The sequence below is a fragment of the Tinamus guttatus genome, unplaced genomic scaffold (assembly GCF_059628265.1).
Source record: "Tinamus guttatus ecotype Peru unplaced genomic scaffold, ASM5962826v1 Tinamus_guttatus_pri_ptg000492l, whole genome shotgun sequence".
In the NCBI taxonomy this organism is placed as follows: domain Eukaryota; kingdom Metazoa; phylum Chordata; class Aves; order Tinamiformes; family Tinamidae; genus Tinamus; species Tinamus guttatus.
This window is the reverse complement of record NW_028289026.1, coordinates 2984786-3002883: the sequence shown is the minus strand read 5'-3', so window position 1 is coordinate 3002883 and position 18098 is coordinate 2984786. Positions and strand designations below refer to the sequence as shown.

The 18098-nt window shown below is 47.3% G+C and overlaps 1 protein-coding gene across 1 annotated transcript; it reads right to left on the bottom strand.

The window, feature by feature from the left end:
* Positions 1–9659: 9659 nt before the first annotated feature.
* On the bottom strand, positions 9660–16214 carry ZHX2 (zinc fingers and homeoboxes 2). The gene is made up of 2 exons (XM_010215855.2): positions 13629–16214; positions 9660–9740 (listed from the first exon to the last, which is right to left on the bottom strand). Exon 1 carries the CDS (start codon positions 16117–16119, stop codon positions 13633–13635), a length of 2487 nt encoding a protein of 828 aa, XP_010214157.2. The 5' UTR covers positions 16120–16214; the 3' UTR covers positions 9660–9740; positions 13629–13632.
* Positions 16215–18098: the final 1884 nt, after the last annotated feature.

Sequence of the window (18098 nt, the reverse complement as noted above, 5' to 3'; positions counted from 1 at the left end):
TGCTTCAAGGCTTTACTTCTGAAGTGACTTTTTGGTTAGATTAGAACATATAGGGAATTTTGTGCCCTTTTTTTGAACTCGAAACTAAAATTTGGTCCAGGTTAATATTCTGTGCTGCTCCCTGTGCTTGCTCTGAGGCAGAGTCCTGCAGAGAAGGGAAAGCTTCATGCAGAACTTGCAGCATAATCTCCCCTCAGCTTGCAAAGCCTGAGCAGGTTGGTACAGGGCCTCTCATGACAGCCATCGTATATAGAGAAGAGCTTCAAACCATTTCTGAATGTAGTCTTGATACTTAAAATCATAGGCCCAGTAGCAATTTTTAATCTTTTCTTGCCCCCATTGCCTGTCTGATAGGCAGTAATTTACAAGTCACTCTTTTTTTGACCTATAGGGGATAACCAGTTAATACCTTTTTCCTTGATCACATCTCTATTTCCAGGGTATTTTCCTGTTGAATTTTCCTCTCATTAAATGGGGCTTCGTTGCCCCTTGCCTGGGCTCTGCTGCAGCCCCATGTCTGGCAGCTGCAGCCCCATGTCTGGCAGCAGGGGGTTTCCTCTGCGTGAGGAGTCCTTGGATGGAGCGCGGCCTCCAAGAGATGGATTTGGGGTTTTGCAAAGCTGTCAACTAGGAAACAATTTTCCCATCTCTTGTGTGGCATTTCCTTTTCTCTTGGTCACCCTGTCCTTTTCAGCCAAGTGATTCTTTTCTGCAGTTCGTAATTATAAGGAAAAAGCAAAAGAAATGTGGAAACTAGCTCCAAAATCCTTCCCTGGAAAGTGATGCTGTTTAACCTTCCTGAGCGTGATTGGAGCATTGAAGGGTAAAACTCCTCCATCAGTAGTGTCTATGGTGTGGCAACACAGCACTTGAAGGGCTAGTAAATCTCTAAGAACAGTGTCATAGTGTGATTTTGTGGAAGAGGCTGGTTTTTTGGTTGAGTAACTAAGTGGAGATGGGGGACGTTTCAGCTGGATGCAATCCCTGTTCCGCAGGGTTGTGGATTTCCCTGCAGCTGCTCTCAGGACAGCTCACCAGAACCAAATAATTGGTTCTAGGGCAATGGCAGTGCAGACAACCTAAGCTTATGTGTTTGCTCCTCGTACAGACATGCTTTGTCCTCTAAATCTGCTCCTGCCCATTCCTCAAAGTCACTGTGCGGCTCTTCTGGTCCCCTCATGCACCTTAAATGGGATCGATAGCTTCCCAGGATGGCTATGGCTCTGGGAGGTGCCTTGCTCCCCAGAGCTGCTTTCTGAAGCTGAAAGCAATGTGATCTGGAGGAAACCCTGCCGAATAAGGCGAGTTTCTGTTAACGTGTAATCGAGTCCTGATAAGACCAGCTAATAAAGATAAGGTTCTCGCCAAGCAGCACGGGACAATGAGCAGGAAAATTGAGTATGGGAAACAGCGTAATTAGTAATGACCTCTAGCTGCAGGTAAAAAGAAAAGTGTGGGAATGTTACTGAAGGGGAGGGAAAGCAGGAGTTTTGTCTAGGGGAGACAAAAGTAGCAGAAAGAAGGCAGAAAATTGTTCATCTTCTACCAAGAGGGTAGCCCCTAGGGAAGGGTGTCTGAGAACAGTTTGGTCTTGATGCCTGCACTGACGAAAGGCCAGGAAACTTGTTCTGTTTTTACGGCTTTTTGTTGCATGTAGACATGTGCTTATTGCCAGCACTCGCCATGGGGGCTAACGTGGGATAAAAGGCAGGAGGAGCCCCCGCCACAGGGTGCCCTCAGGGCTGGGCTGAAGCTGTGGGTCAGGACTGGGCATCCCCCGGTGCTGTTGCCACGTCAAGGGCACTCGGAGGTTACCTACCTTTCTGGTATTGCTAATATTTTTTGGATTTGAGTGAAATCCACTTCTGTGCAAAGCCCTGCATAACTGGCACTCCCAGGGCACCAGCTGTGGTGCTCGCAGGGCTTCGATCTTTTCTCTTTCGGAGGAGTATCTCAAAGTTCAAGCTGTGCTCAAGTGGGCATTAAGAGGTAAGCTGCCTTCCTCCTAGCTGCTCCCCGCTGGGCAGCCCGTGCCTTGCCCAGAGGAGGGGAAGGCAGTTTGTTTCTGCATTTATTTCTGCCTGTGCCGCTGTGTGTCAGGCTTCTGCTTTGCTAGCACAGCCCAGAGAACAGCCACTGATGGGTGATGCCACCCTTCATCTTTCTTAGGTGTAAGAGGTTGTTTCTTGGCTTGCTTAGGTCCTGAGGAGTGCAAATGGCCATCTTTTTAAAAATCCTTATTTATTTATATACTACATCACTGTTATTCAGGGGTAATAAATCAAAAGCAGCTGCCCAAAGTAAGGGGTTCTAGTCCACATCAACGGTGGAAGCCTGCTAAGATCTGACTGTTGCTTATATTTAATCCTATGTTTCATTTTCATACTTTTGGTGAGGCTTTGATGTGCAGGATGCTAAGGAGATGTCTCTTTCTCTACTATCTTCAGAAAACTGTTGAGTACTGTTGAGAGAGGCAAACACCAAGTTATCAGGAGCTGTGCATGTAACAACTGCAGAAGAATTAAGGACACAGGTGCAGGGTGACTCTTTAGGTGAATCAGCAGCTTGCGCCAAGAACATGATGTTAGGAAGAGCTGTAGGAGTTACTGCTCCGAAGCTGCGGGTGGCCACAAAGAGGGGCTTTGGGAGAGATGCAAACTGCTGCTTACCAGAAAAAATGCAATGAAAACTTAAATGCTGTGTGATTTTGTTTGTGGAAGGTCAGCGTGGCAGCATCTGCAGCTCTCCTGGATCGGTGGGTGGCGGTTTTATTGAGTGAAACAGTTTCCCTCCTGCCAAGGGACACCTGGAAGTTATTTGTGAGCAGAGAGCGAAAGCTTCAGAAATCTCTGACTTCAGGTCTCAAGTCACTTTTATATAAAAAATAACAACAAAAAAATGCTAAATGAATAATGGAGTAAGAGACCTGGCGAAGCAGTTCAGAGCTCGTAAAGGCCAAGCCCAGCATCAATAGCCAGTTCTGGAGCAAGAATTGCTGCTGAGCAGCTGAGGCCGGAGCGCTGAAGGCATCCGTCAGTGCCACCACCCTGCCGTGTGCTCCCCCAGAGACACAGATTTCATCTCGGGTTAGATGCTAAAATGCCCTTGAAAGCAAAATCCACAGCGTAGGCATCTGGGAGATAGATTTGTTTGTCAAAAACCTGTCTCCATCACGCTGCTCCTCTCCGCCAGTGTGACAGTAGTGAGCTCCCTAGGCCGCTGCTTAATGCAATTACACCGCAGCATGTCACCGTGAGGGCTGGTGTGCAGACAAATTTATTTTCCGTGAATCTGAGGGAAAAGTGGGGCTCCCAGGTTTGAGCTTAGACCGAGTATGAGGAAACTCCCCCTCTCTCTGGGGGAAGGTTATGGTACTTGAGACTGGTGCAGCAGCACAGAGCAGCACACGCTTCAGCAAGTGAAGCGATGAATTCTCATTGCTTCCAGCTGCAGCAGCCTCCGTTGTGCAACCCTGCACCACCACTGGGCACAGGGGAACTTTCTAAGCAAAAGAAGAATTCATTGGTTGCCTGGTCACTGCAGGGTTGGTCGTTCTCTTAATATTGCTGAAGACAATGGCTGCTCGTCCTCCCTGTGACCTTCAGAGCATTGCTTTGGGTTCACTTTCCCATCCCCTGTATTTGAAATGCTTTTAGTAATGTCATATATATGTGTGTGTGTGTATGTATATGTGTATATATATATATATGTATATATATATATACTTAAATTCCTGATAGCATTGATTCAAGATGATGAAGAGAGGCTGGGGTAGGCGCTTACCTTTTCATGTGGGGCTGCTCCCCTGAGCTGTATCCATATACTGGAGTGTGGGTTTTGAGAGGTTGACCCAGGCCTCTTGCCCGAGCTCCTGGCTGCTTGCCCACGTGCTCTTCAAGCTGGCTGCACCCACAGTGTGTGGGGAGGGCACAAGTGTGCCCAAGATCCTGCTCAGGATGCTTCTTTCCAGCCAGCTGTGCAGCATGGGCGACCACTGTAGTGAGGATAGTAGCTGCATCTGGCCTGAAGACCATGGTTGGAGCCATGGGTGGTTGGTCTGGGGCATTTTGGTTCCCCTTCTCTGTAACGGTGCTAATATTGCCAATAACATTTACATCTTCCTGCTTGTGTGGCAGAGCCCCTCGCTCGGAGCGCAGGAAGTGCCTCGTTTGAGCACCGCCTCCGTTCAGTCCCCATCTGCGAGTGCGTCACAGATAACATCCTCCCCGCATCCATTTTGCTGAGGGTTTAAATCCCCAGGGGCAGTGAGACTAGCAGCGAGTTTTGGGGGAGCTGTGCACACACCTCGGAGGCAGAACGTGACCCCTGCAGGAAGCCAGCAGATGAGGCAGATTGAAGATTGCACCTCCAGCCCATGCAACACAGGTGATCGCTCAGGAGTACCTTGGGAACCTGGAGCAGAGCTGGAGACAACAGGCTGCCCGAGGCCGTTCAAATAGACTGGAATTCACGTGGAAGCAATTAATGGGCGCTGGGGAAGATAACTTTTGGAAGAGGCAATAAGCTGTGACTGCTGCTCAATGCACGTCCGGGGCGCGGGCTGAGCTAGGAGGCAAAGCCCAGAGTTTCTGAGGCGCTGGAGAGCTGCACGGCCGTTAATCAGCACTAGCCGGCAGCGAGGCAAGGGGGCTGCCGCCATTAGAGAAAGAAAAAGGCAAAATATTTTATATTGGAACATTTAGACACAGATATATATTAAATGCCACCACATGGCAAAGGCCAGGCGAGGTTTTGGGCAAGACAGCCCTGGGCTGAGCTTTAGCCTGTCCTTCCTGCCTCATGCGTCCTCTTAGAAGACAAAATACCTTGTGTGAAAGACTAAGAAATGCAGATAGAACAGCATAACGGCTGCTGTGTGCAATATATAAAATACGCAAATATAAAGCTTTGCTTCAGGATTTAGAACAAGGCGGACCTGAACTTTGGACTTGCCCTCCAGTCTTGTGGAAAAGGGCATGGCCATCTCTGAGCTTCTCTATCCATAAACTGGAGCTAGTGGTATTATTGCTTTAACTGCTTTGTAGATGTCCTGTAACATCATGCATTTTGAAACTGTGAAGCTATATTTTTACCTGGTACCCTGCACTGGGGTTGTATATAGTTTAAAGCAAGAAAGAGCAGGGAAGGCAGCATTTTGTGCCCTGAAGAAGCTTCATAGAAACACCATTGACTTTGTTACAACCAAGGCACTTGCTGTGTGGTTTCCATTGTGTAGTTAAATGATAAGAATGATGATATGATTAAAGTTACTGTTCTGGAGCACTGGGCCTGTCAGAGATGTGATGGCAAAAGTGCCCCATTTGTGATCACATCCAACAAATCGCCAGTCACTCAGTTCTTGCCTCTGCTGTTACCTGAGCTTGCATCAGTCTGATCAGGACACGATTCTACTATGCAGCACCCCCCAGAAATGTGTTTTGGGGTTTTTGTTTTGCTTTTTCTTTCATTCCTTTGGCGCAGATAGTGTTTTCTGCACCCAAAGTCCCTTTTCCTGCTGTACTGTGAATCCAGAGCTCCAGGCCCCATTCCAGCATCTTCCTCTTACTTAGTGATCCAATGACCATGGAAGTCATCGCTTTTGCTGGCCTAAAATGTCTTTGGTCTCCCTCTTCAGGATATGATTAAAATCCTGTGAGGATTCACACTTCACTGCTGTGCTCTTCCCTTGTTGTCAAGGTGCTTTCCCAGAGTGTTACCTCAAGTGCCTTTATAATTAATTAATTAGTTAATTAATAACTATTTCTTCCTTCTGTCAACACTTTAGGACTGGGTCTCTTCACTAGTGAAGGGTGTGTGAGGACTGGAAGGTGGCCAGGGAAGTTTCACCAAGGAAATTCAAGGGCTTTTGAAGCATCCCCTTAAAGGTGGTTCTCCAAGGTCTCCTCGAGGAGGGTTGAGGTTGGAAATGGCACCTCGGCTTTTAGGAAGCTCTAGAACCTCCCATTTTGGGGAAAGTAATTCAGCAAGGAAAAGGCCTGTGGCACCTCTGCTTTTCACTCTCCATAGGAAAATGCACCCGAATTTGGGCACCTACCTACTCCCACTGCCTTTGTGCTGCAGAAGAAGGCTGCTCCACAGCCAAGCCATGCACCTTACCTTGCTGTAGGAGATCAGCACTTGGGGGCCCATCACGAGGTAACCTGGGGATGCTACAGGGCAGTCTTGGTCACCACCACCATGGCCTATGGTCCTCCCAAGCCCATGGGAGCTCGGGTATCTGGTTAGATGAGCCATGACCTCCCTCGAGCAGCAGGAGAGGCCTCACACCAACCCTGGTGCCCGCAGCACTGCTCTGTGGAGGCTGTGGGGCCTGATGGACCCTTCCTGGGAACAGTGGTGCCTTGAACCTCGTCAGGTGGTCACTGCAAATGCTGTTACCATATACTGGGGATGAAAGTCAAGTATTTTTAGCCCTCCTGAGCCTACCTTGAACAACATAGCAAAGAAGTGCCAAGGTCCCCTTGCAAAGAAATACTGAGAAGGACAAGGGCGGACTTTAATCTTCTCACTTTCTGTATGGGTCTGGGAGGGTGATAACAGCAGAACAGCCTCAAATGTGGGGTGGCTGAGCCTTGAGTGATGTGTGCAGGACAAGAACACCTGGGCTTTGTTTCATAGGCAAGATGCCTGCATGAATTGCAACCCTGCTAGTTTGCACCTGAAGGAAAAACCTGGAAAATGCCCACCACGCAGAAAAACAAGCCTGTGGCACTTGGCTTCAACCATGCTCTTGGATTAGTAGAACCTCAGCGTTGCTTTTGGTTCAGCTTCCCGTCTGTAAGATGGAGATGCTATTGAGACACCCTGTCACAAGTTAGGGTGGGAACTGACTGTGTATGTTGGTGGGGTGCTGAGATGCAGTAGCATGAGCTGCAGAAAAACCTAAAAAAATAATAAAGTATAAATCTGTTTTCAAAGCAGAGCCTGAATAACTGTGCTGCAAGAAGCCAGCAGGTGCTCAGTTACTGAACAGCATCCATCCCCTCATCATATGAACAAGGCAGGAAAATAGCATCTGTATATAGTGAAAAAATATCCTCTTGTCAGGACACAAATAGAGAAAATGAAAGAGGCAGAGGCCACTAGATTTGAGCAGTTCCTGGCTTTGAAGTGGTGGACTTTTCTAATGACTGTAGAAGGTGACGCACAAGTGCAAAAACTTTATTTTTTGGGGTATGTGCATTAACTAAATATCTTCTGATTTCAAAAAAAAAAAAAAAAAAAAGAGGGACTAGTTATGCTAAAAGCATTGTGAAAGATGTCCATCAAAACCCGGCCATCAGGAAACCCTGGTCCTAGGAAGGCGCGCAGGGTGTTAGTGAACCTGTGGAGCAGCCGGGCATCCCACCAAGGAAGGAGATCCCATCCCACGAAGGAAGATCCCCAGCCGTCTCTTCACTTTCAAGGCTTAGCTGGCAGGAGGACACTGCTCTCAAAAATGAAGCGTGGAGAACGTGCCCGGCGCTGGCACTGGATGAGACAAGCTCATGAATGACAAAAACCTCTTTTCAGCAGCAGGCAACGTAACCCCAGACCCAAATACCTCCGTAATTGCAGGTGAGTAGGAGCGCTGTTGTGATTGTGCTGCCCTCACAACTGTTACTGGAGGCGCTGGCAAAGCCCAGATAATTCTTTTGCAAACGAGTTTCTTCAGGGGAGAGATTCAACATTATTTTCTATGCAATAACAACCTCCACGGCTACTGCTGTTCACTTGCAGCAATCCAAAAGCATCCCGGCCATAATCTCACTGTGTGTGGGGTGGTACAAGTACAGAAAACCCAGGTGCATCTTGTTCTTCTGAAAATTTCCACCGAGATCCCCAGGAAAGCTGCTAGTTAAGTGAAGTAGGTCAGTGCTCCAGACGCACATACATAAGCGCACACCGAACAAGACGAGCTGCAAACTGGAATATTAAGCTGCCAAGTGGTTGTTAACAACTGTGCACGAGAGCAATTAAATGATTATCATTTTTTTCATGTTTGCAGAGCAGGCAGAAGCAGCAATTAGTTCCCGTTACAACTTTCCAGGCCTGGTGGAGACCCCATCAGGGTGTTTATCTTTGTGCCGTGTGATGCTTCCACCTATGGATGTGGCAGACTGCACGGGGACAGATGTACTGAGCTCCACGTATGGAAGAGGAGGAGGTTGAATGAGGTGCCTCGAAGCACCGAGCATGACCCCTTGTCCCGCTGGTCCTGTGGGAGTGGAGACCTTGTGGAGAGCCCATGGATGTGCGGGAAGGGGGTCCCCCATTCCCAGCTACTACCTAACCGCTAGGAGAGGAACCACCTGCTAACCTGAGGGGGAAAAAACAGGTCACCAAGTTCATTTTAATCCTGTTAGTGTTTCCCAAGACAATTACTGCAAAGCCAGTTAGAGCCCCAGTAGCAGCTAGAAAGATGCTGAGCGCCTGTGCACAACACAGAGCTGGTGGGGGCTGATCTCTGGTATAATTTAAAAAAAAAAAAAAAAGCCGAGAAAAGAGGTTACCAAAATGTTTAGCCTTTATTGAGTTACAACAAATGAGCAACAAGTTAGAAAAGTTGGATTTATTCAAAGTCCCTAGCATTATATTTGTGCAGTGTACTGAAAGATGGGTAAGTTTTCCAAACAAACGAACAGGCTCCTGGGCGCAGCGCGTCCCGCAGCCCTCGCACGCGCTCCTCGCACACAAACGGATGCACTCGCTCCTCTCTCCTTCTTCACACGCGCACAGACACCCCCACACAGAAAATTAGCAGTATCTGAAAAAAAAAAGTGCACTCAGGAATCTAGAACTGATCTAAAAATTTAGTGGTGAGGGTTAATTAGGAATTTCTGTTGTGCGCTACCTAAAGCTGGAGGGCAGCCCTCAAGTTACACTGTCTGTCTTTGTACCCAACAAAGAATCACCAACAAGTTTGGAGTATGAAGCATCTTCATTTCCTCACTGCAGCCCCTCTGGAGGTTGTACTGCATGGTTAAACAAAAAGTGCTAAAAAATAAAAAGGCGTTCTAGCAAGATCTTCAGAGAACCATGGCCTGTGCTGCTCTGTGAAAAGTGAAGTACAGGAGCTGGAAAAGCCTTGCTTCATAGGAGCACAGAAAAGCAGAGATTTAAATACTGCAACCAGTAGCAGATGGCCATAAAACAAAACAAAAGCCTTGAAACATCCCCCTACCCCCAGCTAAGCCAGAGGAGCCCCTTGGCTGGGGCGGGAACCTGGGACTAGGCGCTGATCTGCACCCAAACGATTCCAAATGTTCCTGAAAACACTTCCAAAAAAAGCTTTCTCTCCCCTGCCCTCCCCACAAAAATCATCTCCCTCCCCCAACCAACCCCACATTTCTGCAAAGGCAGGATAGGCAAGAATAACTTGCACTGATTAAAAAGTTAACAAAATTTCCACATTATACAAATCTGTTCCAGTATAGGAAGAGGCTGGGCAAGAAAGTGGGTGGGAGAGGAAGCAAAGGAGAGACCTATATACAGGGATCCTTTTTTTTCTCTCTCTCTCTCTCGTTTTGTGTTTTGATGCAGCAGTAGGACTTTGGCACTAGGAACTATCCCGTGATGCTGCTCCACCGGCGGATCTCTCGCTGTGCCTCTGCAAGCGCGGTTCGAGACTTGGCCTTGCAACACACTCAGCCCGGGCAGGAAAATAGATTTTTTCCTTCTATTTCCAAACAGCGTTGAAAACCCCTTCGTTGTCAGGACAGCGCAGCTGACCAGAACCCCTGCAAACATGAAAAACAGAAACATGAGGTTTAAAGGAACAACGTGGAACAACTATTCAAGCTGCTCACTGACAGCGTTACCTGCACACGTGATGGCCCTTAATTTCTATTAATCATACTCTCTGCTGGTTCATTATTACCCTATAAATTGCACAGGTCCGCATGGTTGTTCAAAGACTGGTTTGTGTACACGGGCTGGAAGCAGCTACTTTAGAAGAGGAACGGATAGTGCTAAAGGCTGGAAGACTACAAGTCTTTTTTTGTTTTTTCCCCCGTAAGTCCCCATAAATAATTTTTCACTTGGTTTTAAGATTTAATTACACAAAGCTCAAGAAAATGGAATGAAGTCACCTGCATGTGTCTTTGCAGAACGGCTCAAGGGCTCTCTGGCGATTCCTGCACCCAAGCAAAGGCTACGCAGGGGACCAGTGATTTCAAGAACAGCCCTCGCACCCTCTCCTGCCTGCACGTGCCGCTGGTTCTCCCGAGGCCGACGGAAAGCTGGGCTGACCGAGCGTCCCACAGCTGCCGTCGCTCGTAGGCACTGCGGCTGGCTCCGAGGATGAAACCCCAAACCACGAGGAAAGCTGGGGCAACGAGGGAGGGAAAGCCTGGGCTTGTTGCAGCCTTGATCAGCTTCAGACGCCGAGGAAGGTGCAAGGCCACACGAGCAGCTGAGCGATCGCAGTCCCGCCACAGTGCGGAAGGAGCAGAAGACACCAGGAGCGCCCAGACAACCTTCAACGCCCAGTATGACACTTACATAAGCAGTAAGGAGTGGGGGGCTTTTGCACAACTCCCAGATTAGGTTTTGGGTTTTTTTTTTGTCCTTTATTGTTATTTTTATTGTTATTTTTCCCCCTTGGCAGCTCCCAGAGCAGCAGGCGCGAGCCGGGGCGCACGCGGCTTCGCAGGCACCAGGGCCCCGGCCGGCACCGGGAGCGAGGCGCCTCTGGGCCCAAGAGGGAAGGTCAGGGACCCAATGCGAAAACTGACAGTTTCTGTGGGCGAGGAGGGGACATTTCTGAGCAAATGAAAGCGCTGTGCTCTGGAGAACCCCCAGGAGACAGGGCCAGAAAGAAACGCAGCAGGAAGCGCCAACCGCTGCGGCCTGCACCGCCTCCCGGCTCTCACAGCCAAGCTGCAATTTGCTGATTTTAGTTTTGGACCATTTTTTTCAGCTGTAAGGCTTGTGAGACAGTGACAACAGACCTGATTCTGGCCATGGCTGGTGAAGGCAGCACTACTGCTGTTGGTGGCAATGGAGATACAACGTGGTATCGATTAAACATGAAAGATGGAAGGCTTTGGTGTGAGCGCACAGAGCGTTTTTAGCAACAACTCCACAGCACCTTACAGGAGTCACCCCGCTTGAAGATCTTGGCACCTTAGGGAGGCAGATCTTGCAGCCCCCCCTTTAAGGAACACAATCCTACTCTGGGGAGTTAATCTGATTTTGCCAATACCTTCCAACAGGCAGAAGTTTGGCAGCACTCCAGGTCTCCCAGAAGCTGCACATGAACTCAGCCCATGACGGACCAAGGCTCAAAGGAGAACAACACTCAAGTTAAAGCCTGTGTGTCATGCTAAGAAGTACAACATGGGTACCAAAGGCTGTGTTTGATACCTGTTTGACATCAAGTGGAGCAAGGAAAGCTCCACATAATGACTAGAACTAGGTGGAAGCAGAGATGAGGAAGGGCCCGCTTAGCTCTTCAGCATGGGGTAGTTCCTAGTTAGAGCCAGGATAGCAGTGTGGGCCCTCTGAGGCACAGAGAGCTCCAGTATGAGAAAGATCACTTTTATGTGAGAATATAACACATGCAACGGTGCCAAGTTAACACAGACAAGCTCTCCTTTGGGTGCCAGCAGAGGACACAGCGAGGCCCCAGTCTCAACCTGTGTCAGGCGAGATGTGCCCCAGGGCATCTCCTCTCCAGAGGGGTGTTTTATTATCAGCTGCTTGAAAGCTCCTCACCCAAAAGATCAAGTGGTGAAAGTTTAACTGAGATCAAAGCTTTTATTGAAATTCCTCTCTGATGGTGCCCAAACACCCACACAGCAGTGGAGCTTTATGGCTGGTTCCTGTGCTAGGGAGGGCTAAAGGCAGAGGTTTCTGACCACAGCATGTCCTACGCTGCTCACAGGCACTAAAAACGCAGCCACTGAGCCCACACTGCTGGGAAAGGGCTGCAGCAGAGCTTGGCGTCATGGTACAGAGTGTTTGCCAAAAATAATGGTTTAATAAAGTAATCCTGCACTCTTCTAGCCTACTACCCTCATTTCCTCCATTACAGCTGCACAAAAATTCATACCTGGAATAAGGAACTGATTTGGCATAACACCCTGGGGGAAAAAATCATACACTACACATTTATATTTATGTATATTTGTATATTTTCTCATTTGCCTTTAAAAGACAGACCAATTCCCTGCTCTAATTTTAAACATAGCTTCAGAAACTATAGAAACTGTAGTGGCACCCAAAGAGAACCACACGCTACAGAGGCCAGAGGAAGATCCTCCTCACTGCCCTTCCCAAGTTCTCCTTCCTTTAACATCAGTGCTAGCTTTAATATGTTTTGCAGTACAGATGCTGTGACACTTCTCAAAATTAAAGGCTATACAAGTTGTAGTTCAAAAATAAACTGGAGTGTTTCTCTTTCAAACTTAGAGCAAATGTTCAGGAGGCTTTTGGATAAGTGGTTTGCAAGAAGAAACTGGAGAGCTCTAGGCTAGCCAGCATGGCTTGCAAGGAAAAGCTGCACTGACACATTTAATAGTTCAACTCAAGTACTGCAAAACTGCAATACCAAAAGCCTTTAGGAGTAGACGAACTTCTGTCAGCCCTGGCTTTATTTTTTGTGTGTGTTCTAAGTATAATACACTTCACTATTTCTGCTAATTAGATATCAGAGAGCTATTAATGATCCTAAAATAAGTGTTCTCTGTTTTTGTTAATGCATTGTGTGGCATTTGCTGTTGGATAATTCCTAGCTTCAGTAGATTCCTGCCTGGAAGAGGCAGATTCAGATCTCAGTTACATCAAGCATAAAATATTAAAGGCTTGAAATGGAGAAACAAAACAAAAATAAACAAACAAAGAAAAAACTGATAGCACTTGCTGTGAATTTATACCTGCCTAACTGCAGTTACAAACAGGCTACAGGTCTCCAAATAAATCCCCTTCAGAAAAGCCCTGGAGCCTGTTTTTAAATCCAGCCTCCTGTGAAGAGGTGCTAAAACCCCCAGGGCTTCATATGGGGCATTTCCTAAACCTCCACCAGGAGCGAGCAGAACAAAGCAAGGCTGGAGAGCTTCGCACCTGCAAGAGGAAGAGAGCACATTTGCATGAGCCCCTGCAGTTCCCCACAACGTTTTTGTTTTGGCTTGCAACAGCATAAAGAAAGTCTTCACCTTGGGCCCTTCCCCCAGCAACCTTTTTATCTGAGCAACTCAGGATGCTGCAAAGGCTCAACCTAGGATGCAAAAAATAGCTACAACTATTCACAGGAGATCGATAATCTGCTAGCAAGATGGACATTAGTCACTGGCGTTACCTACTGTTTCTTTGCATGGCTTAACCTGCGTATTTTAATTCCAGCTCTGCAGAAGTTTCACAGGTCATTTAAAGGCAGAACACTCAGAATTAACTGAAGTTCTGCCTTAACCAGGACCCAACCCACGAGAAGAGAATCAAATCAAACACTGCTCTTTGCTCCCCTGCTGCATGGTCAGCTAAATTTGCAACAGGGAGGGTGCCCCTTGTGTTCGAGCATCCAGCAGGCACGTGCTCGGGGCAGGGATGAGCTCCGTGACCGACCCTGGAAAGCAGCTGCTGGGGACTGGAAGCACAAGGAGCCTGAGGGTGGCTCAGAGCAACGTTACCTGTCTACGCGTGGGAATTGTCTCCAGACACACTTTCAGAATCAAAGTCTGCCAGCTCTGCCTGGCCTTCGGGCGCTGCTTGACTCCAGCTATCGGTACAGTCCGATGCAGCATCGTCCTCGCCCACCGTCACCTCCACCCAGTTCCCCTCCGTCGGCTCCTCGTTCTCCTCGCTGCCGTGGCTGTTGCACTCCGACCTGTCCGGACCCTCCGCTTGATTGCCCAACAAAGAGTCTTTCAGTGGCTCGCAGTCTCTTTTTGACCTCACAACTACTTTTCCCCCATTCTCTTCATTCAGTTTTTTATGCTCCTGGTAATGCTGCCGAGACACCTCACTACCATTCTTTGGGCTCTCGGTGCGTTTTGCTCCCTTTTTCTGGTTTTGCTCGTTATGACCATCAACAACATACTGCTGTTGATACTGATCAATCCATTTAAGCGACCCCGCTCTCAGCGATGACCGGTTCTCCTTGAACCAGCGAACAATTTCAGTTCTTGTGAGCCCTGTCTGAGATGCTAACTGGTCATACTCCTGGGGGGATGGCCACTGTGTTCTTGCAAATGTGCTTTTCAGTAAATGAACCTGCTCTTGGGTTTTTATATTAAACACTGCAGAGGACCCAGATAAAGAGCCAGGTAGCTGGGAGCTGTTCAGCAGTTCTGGCTGGCTTATTGCACCATTGTGGGTTCCTTGATCTTTAGTTTTTCTGTATGATCCCATTGAGTCCAAGACTGCTTGTTCCATGCTGTCCCTTATCTTTCTCCGCTCAGAGAACCACGAATCAATCTCCCTCCTACTCAGTTTAGTCTCCACTCGAAGCCTGTCCAATTCTCCTTGGGTTGGAAAAGAACATCTTAGAAAACTCTCTTCAAGGGCTCTAAGCTGCTCTTGGGTTTTCTCTTTGAATCTCTGGGGTGTAAAATCTGCATAAGGGTGGAATGAACGGCTATATCGACCAGTGGGAGTTATTATTTGATCTTTTGCTAACGAGTCACTCACTTGCACGATGCCCCGCTGACTTCTATACCTGTGGTCACTGAACCACTTCTTGATCTCGCTCCTGGAGAGACCCGTCATCTCGATCAGCCGGTAGATTTCTGCGTCATCAGGAAACTGGCTTGCTGTAAAACTGGCCTTCAGTTCTGCTATCTGCTCCTTCGTCTTCTTCCGCTCGCTTGCTGGAGTCAGTGCAGCAGTCAGCTTGGCAGGAATCTCTGGCACCTGAACAACATGTGGACGCTTGGCCTCCGGGATATTTGCTAGGGTCTGTATCGTTCTCTTTTGCCCCTGGTTAGGGGCAACAGCTAGAGTAATAGGTGAACAGGAAACCGCTGAGCCATTTGACACGGGAGTCAACACCAGACCAGTCTGGCCCAGTATCTGACAAGGCAGAGCTGTCTGGATGATGGGCTGGGGAATTTTTGCAGTTGTCAAAGGAGCTGGTAGGACAGTGATGGTTTGGGGGACTGCCTGGATAGTACCATTAAACATCTTCTTTCTTGCCTCCTCCACTTCCTCTGGAGACCAACTTATACCATGTTTCAAGCGCTGAGTAGCGAACCAGATTCGGATTTGCTCCTCTGGGTGCTTTGATGCTGCTGTCAACCACGACAACTCTGCTTGGGTTGGGTAAGGGAATTTATTAAAGGAGTTGATCATAGTTGCATTAGTGTCCAGTGCAGAGTTATATTTGGTACTGTTCAGAGGTACTGGGACCTTGGGGAGAAGGTTAATATTTGGTGGCAGCTGTACCGAGGGCATAACGTGAGCTAACACATCATGGAGAAGGTCTCCATTTATACAAGCAATAGCTTCAGTGGCTTCAGTTATGATGCGGGGGAGAGTCCCATCCACATGATTTTCCATAAGTCCCTCTTCTGGCTTCTTGGGACCTTTCTTGGTGTCCACTTTAGGCTTTCCCAGTTTCATCATTGGAGTTTTACTTGCACTAATCCCCCCATGAAGCGGGTCGTCACACTCAGCACTTTCCGGGCCACTGCTAGCAATGGTGACGTTGTTAGGGGTAGCCTCAATGGACTGCTCTAAAACAGTCTGATTATTGCGTTTAATCAATTTCAACTTGAAATTATTCTCTCCTGGGTGGTGTTTTGTGTTGTGATCAGATAGGGAATCATATTTTTTGGTTGTGAAGTTACATTCAGCACAAACATACAGAGGGTTGAGAATGACATTTGGATGCTGAGTGTCAACGTGCTCCGTAAATTCATTTAAGTTCTGTGTTGAGTAAGGGCAGTATTTGCATTCGTAGCCACCCTGGGGTTTCTTGGACTGATTTTCAGGTGGTGGCTTTGCCTCCACCACTTCACAGTCTTTCACGGAGCTTTCTGCAGGCCAGGTTTTCTTTGTGTCCTGCTGCGGGGCGGCAGCCCCCTTTTCCTTAGGGGTTTCTACACCCTCAGTGGCTTCCTGCTCCACCACTTCAGAAGTCCGCACCATACACGGAGTCGTCGACTTTCTTTTGCTAGCCATGGCAGCCTTTGCAGGGAGCTAGTGTCCCAGACAGGGGCTTTCTGCCAAGGGGAGCAGTAAACTTGGAAGTTCTCTCCAATGGCTCCAACCTCCTGGGATTAGTCTATTTTGTTAATACAGCATTTCTGCACCAGCAGCACCCATCAGCCTCAACAGCAAACCCATCGACTGCATGACACCTGTGAAACAAAGCATAGGGCGTTAGACTCCTCTGTAAAGCACATATCCAGCAGAGCTGCAGCTCAAGATGGGGACTTTTACAGCACCAGTCTGTATGCTTAACTTCCCCCCACCCATAATGAGCTTAAGCAGAAAAACTCCAAGCTTAAGCTTAAGCTTTCCTCTTAAGCTTGGAGTTTTTCCTCTTAAGCTTGAAGAGGAAAAACTCCGCCAAAGCCTAAAAACAGTGGAGAACTTGCTGTGTGCCACAGGCAGAAAATGGCTTTGAAACAAATAAGATGACGGAACACTGGATTTTAATCCTTACTAGCCAGTCATAACATTTACTTGGGAAAGAGACACTGCTATAAATACTGTAACTGCAGTTTCTATTAATTATTAGTTTGGAGCATGCAGAGCACGCAGATTTGGAATTGGGTGTGATTTATAGCAAATAATTACTTCCCACTGTCACTTACGTTGTAAATATGCCTACTAAGTGACTATGGTTACTAATGATGGAAGATTTCTAAATAAAGCTATAGTGCCCTGCTTCAGTTGTAACTCTAAAGGCAGAAAAAAAATAAAAAGAGTTAAAATAAATCAACAGTTTCAAAGCTCTGTCTTGAGGTGGGTTCAAGGAGATGACAGTCAGTTATGACAGACCAGTAAGTCTCTTCAGGAAGAAAAAAAAAAGTTTTAGCTTCCTAAAAGCACCACTTCTCACTGAATACTGGTAAAAATAGACAGCAGAAGCCTCCAGGTCCCTTCTAAATGGGCCCCCTTTTTGTGTCCTGCCAATACTCTAATATAAAGTCCTATTCTGCGCACTTGCCTCTCTATAGAATTAAAACAAACAAGCCACACCACCACCACCACAATCAGTTTTAAAGTGTGATTCACATGTTGAAGCAGAATTGGAGGCTCTCAAACTTTATCTTTTTCTCTCCAAAAAAATGCTTACATGTTTTAAAGATGACCACTTGAATGCCAGTCAACACAACAACGGGAACTGTGTAAGCTGTGATTGAATCATGCTCATTGGACAGTGGTTTTATCTATCAAAAAAAAAAAAAAAAAAAGATGTTGCTAAATTTCAACTTCAAAAAAACCAGGAATTGTTAAAATGGAAATTGTCTTATACTTGGCAATACTGGTTAGTTTTTAGAGATGCTGAAGAACTGAACCGCTCTTGAAACCGAGAGGAGCTGCAGATGTCCAGCACTGCCTGGAAGTGAGGTCAACTTGAAGAAAAACAAACAAAACCCAGCCAAAGAAAAACCAAACACAAGCACAAAGCAAGCAGAGATAATCAAAAAGCAACCTCCAAGTTTTGGTCTTGCTTTCTCACATATCAGGTTAGACCGGCCTCCACTCACCAGTTGGCTCCAGTGGGTTCTCACTGACATAAGATATGGAAGACTTAAAAGCTCTATTTAAATTTGAGAAAAAAAAAAAAAACCCAAACATACACAAACAAAAACCAACCAAACAAAAAACCCATACCACCTTTCTTTAATGCTTGTTTATGGATTAAGAAACAGCATTGAAACAGCTTCTAAATGCTGTTATGCTTCCACTGGCTCAGCTAACAAATACTGCGACAGCACCAGTCACCCAAGCAGGGCCATTTCCCTCGTTTCCCACCAAAACTGTCTCCAGGTGTTTGGGCCATACAGGAGTTTAAATCAGTGCAGAACGAAGCTATCCAGCTGGGGGAGCAGGACATCCTGCAGAGCATCCAGCACAGCAGTCCTTAGCAAGCTACTTTCCCTAGAAGTGCTGATTTTAACCCATAAATCAAGCTTTCAGCACCACGG

What these genes read in the sequence shown, in the direction of transcription:
- ZHX2 (XM_010215855.2), bottom strand. Translation starts at nt 16,119, where the DNA reads ATGGCTAGCAAAAGAAAGTCGACGACTCCGTGTATGGTGCGGACTTCT.